The sequence below is a fragment of the Myotis brandtii genome, unplaced genomic scaffold (assembly GCF_000412655.1).
Source record: "Myotis brandtii unplaced genomic scaffold, ASM41265v1 scaffold488, whole genome shotgun sequence".
In the NCBI taxonomy this organism is placed as follows: domain Eukaryota; kingdom Metazoa; phylum Chordata; class Mammalia; order Chiroptera; family Vespertilionidae; genus Myotis; species Myotis brandtii.
In genome coordinates, this window is record NW_005368638.1 from 368,051 (window position 1) to 374,473 (window position 6,423).

Consider the following 6,423-nt stretch of genomic DNA (forward strand, 5'->3'; position numbering starts at 1 on the left):
GAGGGCGTGGCTTAGGGCAAAACTTGACTCCACTCAATTATGTGTTCCCAGTGATGTGTCCTCCAGAACCTGAGAGTGACAAAAGGATGGCCCTGCACAGAGCAGAAGGAGGCTCTGAGCACTAGGCCACCCTGCACAGAACCTGGGAGTGAGGTGGCTCTGAGCCCCTCGCCGGGCCCTGGCCAGCCCGGGGAAGAGGACGGAGGCCTGCTGGAGCCTGCTGGGAACAGGCTGGCTTCTCTAGGAAAACCCGAGGGGGAAAATTCCTCTCAGGCCCCAAAGCCTGTAATCCAGAGGCCTTTCCAGGGCACTAGCTCGTTTTCATCTGTGGATACTGTAAATCTTGAAACAAATTGTGTTTCTGTCTTTGCTTTGGCTCCTGGGAAGCTCCAGACCAAGTTTCTGACCCACCTGTCCCACCTTTACAGGACTTAATGGAGTTGGCTTCTGTATGAACTCTTTTGGCTTAATTTTCTTTTTTCACTGACCCCTCATGACTTATTTTTGCCCTCTGTCTGTTTTCCCTGAAAGCTACACCACATTGTTTGTGGAAGGATACAACTGTGAGCAGATAAGCAAGTGACCTGTGAAACTGGGGAGCCCCTGTCGCCAAACATGGTTACTATTTTTTTTTAACCTCACAACCTATGTTGAATTAGTAGGTAGGCAATTTCTCCCTTCATATTTTCCCCTTTTAAGTTGGTTTTTATTTTCAATAAGTTGTGTATGCTCATGGTTTTAGAGTCAAATGATTCTAGTCACACAAAACAGCAGCCTCCTGACACCCCCTTCCCCCATTTCCTGTTCCTCAGGGGCAACTGCTGGAACTCTTAACTGATTCTAAATAATATGCTGATGCTGCTACTTCTGACTTCTCAGTTTGGGGCATTTCTATGGACTTCCCAATATGAATATGAGGATATTATTCTTTCAAACACCCTCCGGCAATGCTCATCTTCCTGCCCCACTTTTTGATGGCTCAGCCATAGCCTCGGGGCTCACATCACTGACTGCGTGGAGGCTGAAAGTTGCACAATACTGCGTGTTAGGGTTACTTTCCCCTTTTGTTTCCTGGAATCGGTCTCTCTCTCCTTAGTCTTACCTCCCACCCCCACTTGACTGGTGGGGACTTGGGTCCCCTCAGGGTCACACAGCACAGTGAGGTCCTGTCCCTGCTTTTCTTGGGTCTCTGCCACGGCACCCACCTTCCCCAAGCGCACCGCTCAGCCCTTCCGGAAGGCCGGGCTTGCAGTCTAGGCCTGCATGCTGCTCTCAGGAAACAGGGAGCTACTTTTTTCGCCTGAAAGTCACAGGCCTGAAACTTACCTGGAATGAGCCCAGGGCCAGTTCAAAAAACAGCTGGATCTCCATGGCATCATCTGGCGAGAAGGCGAAGATGATATAGTGGGCGCCGAAGAGAGGGATCAGCAGGAGGGTGGACTTGGCCAGACGCCTGCGGACGCAGGGACACGCTGCAGTCTCTGTCCCTCACCCGCCCGTGGGCGCCCGGCTCTGCACACCCCATCTTGCTTTTTGCAGGAGGCATAGCAGCAGTGTCCCCAGACTTTTTGTTTTCACTTTGGAAAACTTTCAACTCTCATGTACCCATCACTGAGACACAACACTTACCAACACATGGCCAGTCCCAAAACTTCCTGACCAGGCATCCCACCAGTAAAGAAATCAGAACATGGACCCGCTCAAATAACTATTTACTCGTAATGATGTGCAGACACGACTGCCACTCTAGGCCTAATATAGTATCAGCAAGGCCAGCACTCATATTTGTTTGATGATAAGGTGAAATTCTTTCATTTTCTTCCCAGATTAGATTGACCAAATTTAGCAAATAAAAATACAGGTTGTGCCCTAACCAGTTTGGCTCAGTGGATAGAGCGGTGGCCTTCGGACTGAAGGGTCCCAGGTTGGATTCCAGTAAAGGGCATGTACCTTGGTTGCGGGCACATCCCCAGTAGGGGGTGTGCAGGAGGCAGCTGATCGATGTTTCTAACTCTCTATCTCTCTCCCTTCCTCTCTGTAAAAAATCAATAAAATATATATTTTTAAAAATACAGGTTGCCCACTTTAATTTGAATTTCAAATAAACAATGGATTTTTGGGGAGTGTAAGTACTAAAAATACTATTTGTTGTTTATCCAAAATTTAAATTGAACTGAGCAGCCTGGGCTTATCTGGCCATTTTATCCTGAATGCCCAGCTCCACCCTGCTTTGGAGCCCACTGCCCTGTGGACATCCTAAGGAATCTGTCACCAAGCAATCCAGGCTGCTGCTAGCTTCTTAACACTGTGAACACAGCAGAGAAAGTCTCTGGGAGACACTGTTTTGCCTTTAATATCTGTGATGGGTTGAATTGTGTCCCCGCCCAAATTCACAAGTTCAAGCTCTAACCTGCAGGACCTCAGAATATGACTATAGTATTTTCAAATAGGGCCTATAAGAGGTGATTAAGTTGAGGTCATTAGTGTGGGGCTTATGTGAGCACAGGAAAAAGTTCATATGAGGACACAGCTAGAAGGCAGCTGACTACAAGCCAAGGAGAGAGGCCTCCGTTGAAATCAAACCTGCCGACACCTTCATCTTGGACTTCCAGCCTCCACAACTGTGAGAAATTTAATATCCCTTGTTCAGAATTCTGTAGAATTTTATGGCAGCCCTATCAAACTAATACAGCATCTCTCTTTAACATCTGAACAGTTTTAAAGTATTCTTGGATTACAGATCTTAAAAATTTGATGGAAGTTGAGGTCACTCTCCCTGAAAAATACACCCACCTAGCCTTTTCCCAAGGGTGAAATCCCTGACTCCTGGGTCCCGCTGGGATTTCCTATCTCCTCACCCCAGACCCGTTCCCCTGCCCCTATTTATACTATAAACTCCCTGGAACTAGGTCACGGTTTTCCCTTCTCCCCCGTGTCCAGTGGTGCCTAGCACCAGCTGGGTGAGCAGTAGGTGCTCAGTAAATGTGTGCTGGCTGAGCTTGCCTAAGACTTTGCCCCCCCCCACCACCCCGACTCACTTATAATGGTTTACTTCATTTCCTCTTGTTTCTTGGGTTCTCAGTTTTCTCATCAGGATTCTTAGAATGTTTACAAAAAGTATGAAATTAATCTGTAAAACACAAAACAGAGGGCTGTTTAAGGTGATTTGCATCCCCATCACCTCCCCTGGAACTGAAGGCAGAGACGGCACTGCAGACCACACCCAGGATCGCCCCAGGATGGCACATCACTGCTCCCCCTCTCCCCCCACCTCGTCCTGGTGAAACGCTGTGTGGAGCTGTGCAGCCCAGCACTCCTGCCCAGCGCTGCAGGAGCCTAAGGTCGGCTCAGCCACGGCAGGACTCCTCACACATGGAGCCATGGAACCCCTGGGAGCTTGTTCAAGTGCAGGTCTGGTGGGCTTGAGACCCTGCATTTCTAACCAGCTCCCGGAATGCTAAAGCTGGCCCTTGGGCTACGCTTTGAGTAGAACCGTTATAGACAGGTTCTCAAAGTTTAGAGTGCAGACTGCTGCATCTGGGGACGGCCCAAGAATTTGCATTTTTTAAGCTCCCAGGCGATGCTGAAGCTGCTGGTGTAGGGATCACACAGAACTGCTTCAGGGCCTTGTGGTCACTGGGCAGCTCAACCACCAGCTCCAGGAAGCCATCCTTGATCACCTCCCTTTCCTAATGCACTGTAGTTAGGGGTCATGCTACTGCATAAGAGCACTTGGAATATTTGAGAGGGGCCAAATGCATGCATCTGTCCAAGTTGAATGCTTGTCCACATGTCTGCCAACTCGATCATCACTTCCTAAAGGACAGGAATGGAGTTTCTTCGCTTCTTTGGTGTCCCCTCCCCGACCCCGGTGCCCAGAGCCAGAACATGATGAAGTTGCCCACGTGGTGGCACCTCTCCTCCCCGCTCATCACCAGCTCCAGCACCACTTCCAGAAGCAGAGATGAGTGGGATCACCCAGCGAGGCACCCTCTTTTTCATACCAATAGCCTGGGGCCTGGGGACACTTGCCACAATACACAGGACTAGCGGCCCGTCTAGGACTCCTCGCCCAGCACTGCTGCTCTGGGACACTGCTTCTCGGATTGTTACGCATCTTGCTCTGAGCTGGCTGTGCATGGGGTGACCAAAGAAAGGCTCTCGATTTCATTTTATTTTGTTGTCTTGGAGTTGTATTTAATTTAATAGGGAGCACTGTAGGCAAAAGAAACAAAATCTTAAGATCCCAAGAATGAGACGTAAATGATGTAATTCTAGGCTGCGTGACAGGCTGGGAGGGAGATATTTGCATCAGGAATGCTCATCCCACCTCCCTCAGCCACGACAGACCGCAGTCCTGTGAAGTCAGCCTGGACACTGGGGCTGGTCGTCCCTCAGCTGGGGTCCACCGGGCGGGGCTGTCAGAGTCCCAGAGTCCCAGAAAGGAAACCGCTCGACTGAGTGAGGAACCCTCCTCCTGCGGAGCACTATGCAGCCGTGGCCACTGGTTGGTCAGATAACTTCAAAGGACCTGGGAGAGCTCACATCTACTGCTAAGTGAAACAAACGAACGAACGAGGCCACAGAACCTTATTCAGCATTTGGGGTGGGGGAAGGACGTGTGCTCAGAGAAAAGATAGGAAGGAGCGCTGGCCGGTTAGCTCAGGTGGTTAGAAAGTCGTCCTGATACCCCAAGGTTATGGGTTCACTCCCTGGTCAGGGCACTTACAAGAAACCAATGAATGCATCAATAAATGGGGCAGCCCTAGCCAGTTTGCTCAGTGGATAGAGCATCAGCCTGCAGACTGAAGTTCGATTCCGGTCAAGGGCACATGCCCTAGTTGCGGGCTCGAGCCCCAGTAGGGTGTGTGCGGGAGGCAGTCAATCAATGATTCTCTCTCATCATTGATGTTTCTATCTCTCTCTCCCTCTCCCTTCCTCTCTGAAATAAATAAAAATATATTTTAAAAAAATAAGTGGGACAACAAATTGATGGCTCTCTCTCTGTCTCTCTCTCTTCCTCTCTAAAAACAATCAATAAATAAAAATGTAAAAAAAGATAAGAAAAAGCATGTGTATTCATAATGTGTATCTAGATGCTAAATGGTGATTTATGGGTGATTTTATTCCCTTTTAAAAAATGTATTTTGTGTCTTCCTATTTCTTTAAATACACATTCTATCATTTTCCAAAAAAAGAGAAGGAAGTCAGGGGATGGCCACCTCCTCCCACTGCCCCGGAGGCCGCCCAGTAGCCGGCGGGAGAGGAGTGGGCTCCTGCATGTCCTTCGCCCTCTCCCCGCGTGGGGCAACAAATTGATGGCTCTCTCTCTGTCTCTCTTCCTCTCTAAAAACAATCAATCAATAAAAATGTAAAAAAGATAACGAAAAGCATGTGTATTCATAATGTGTATCTAGATGCTAAATGGTGATTTATGGGTGATTTTATTCCCTTTTAAAAAATGTATTTTGTGTCTTCCTATTTCTTTAAATACACATTCTATCATTTTCCAAAAAAAGAGAAGAAAGTCAGGGGATGGCCACCTCCTCCCACTGCCCCGGAGGCCGCCCAGTAGCTGGCGGGAGAGGAGTGGGCTCCTGCATGTCCTTCGCCCTCTCCCCGCTCCAGCGAGGCTGTGGGAGATACTTTCTATCAGCTGGTCCTGCAGCCTTGGCCTCCCTCTGAGCCCTGTGCGCAGCTGAGGGGCTGGTTCAGTCACAAGAAAACCCCAGTGCATCCCCCATGAATCCCTTCCTCTGTCCCGTATTCCTGTCCACATCCAAAGGCTCAGCAGAAGCACCTTAGAGTTAAGACGAGTGCCCAGGCCCACAGCCTCCCAGCCACAACCCGCCCCCTCCCTCTCGATCCCAGCTCAGCGATTCTTCCCGTTTAAGAAAAGGAGGCTTCCAGTGAAGGTGGAGTTGAGGCCGGCCAGTTTAGCCACAGCCTCCCAGCCACAACCCACCCCCTCCCTCTCGATCCCAGCTCAGCGATTCTTCCCGTTTAACAAGAGGAGGCTTCCAGGTGACCAAGACCCGAAGAGCCGAAGCAGTGAAGGTGGAGTTGAGGCCGCCATGGGGCCAGTCAGTTTAGGGCAAGGAGCTCTGCTCACCGCATCGCAGTGCCTACACACTGGCAAGATGGGTCATAGGAGCTCTTGCGCCTCCGCCTGTCCCTGGCCCCACTGCCCTCACCACTCTCTAGGGGGGGCTTCCCCTCCTGCTGCCCCTCCCGCTGCCCCTCCTGCTGCTTCTCCTGCTGCCCCTCCTGCTGCCCCTCCTGCTGCAGGCCGACCTCCAGCAGCTCTGAGCTTCATTCCTCCGGCACCTGGAGGGGGGCGGAGGGGCTAGCCCTGTCTCCTCTGTCCCTACAGGCCAGTCACGGTTCGGTCTCTCTTCCTGAAGCCCAGCGCAGGGGAGGAGG

General features: G+C 50.5%; 1 protein-coding gene across 1 annotated transcript in view; it reads right to left on the reverse strand.

The window, feature by feature from the left end:
• Nucleotides 1-6,423, reverse strand: part of SCTR (secretin receptor) — an 88,866-nt gene that overhangs the window by 5,046 nt on the left and 77,397 nt on the right. The window contains exons 12-14 of the mRNA XM_014547886.1: nt 4,033-4,158; nt 3,039-3,130; nt 1,327-1,453 (exon numbers count right to left, since the gene is read on the reverse strand). Coding sequence (XP_014403372.1) covers nt 1,327-1,453; nt 3,039-3,130; nt 4,033-4,158 — 345 coding nt within the window. The remainder of the gene's footprint in view (nt 1-1,326; nt 1,454-3,038; nt 3,131-4,032; nt 4,159-6,423) is intronic.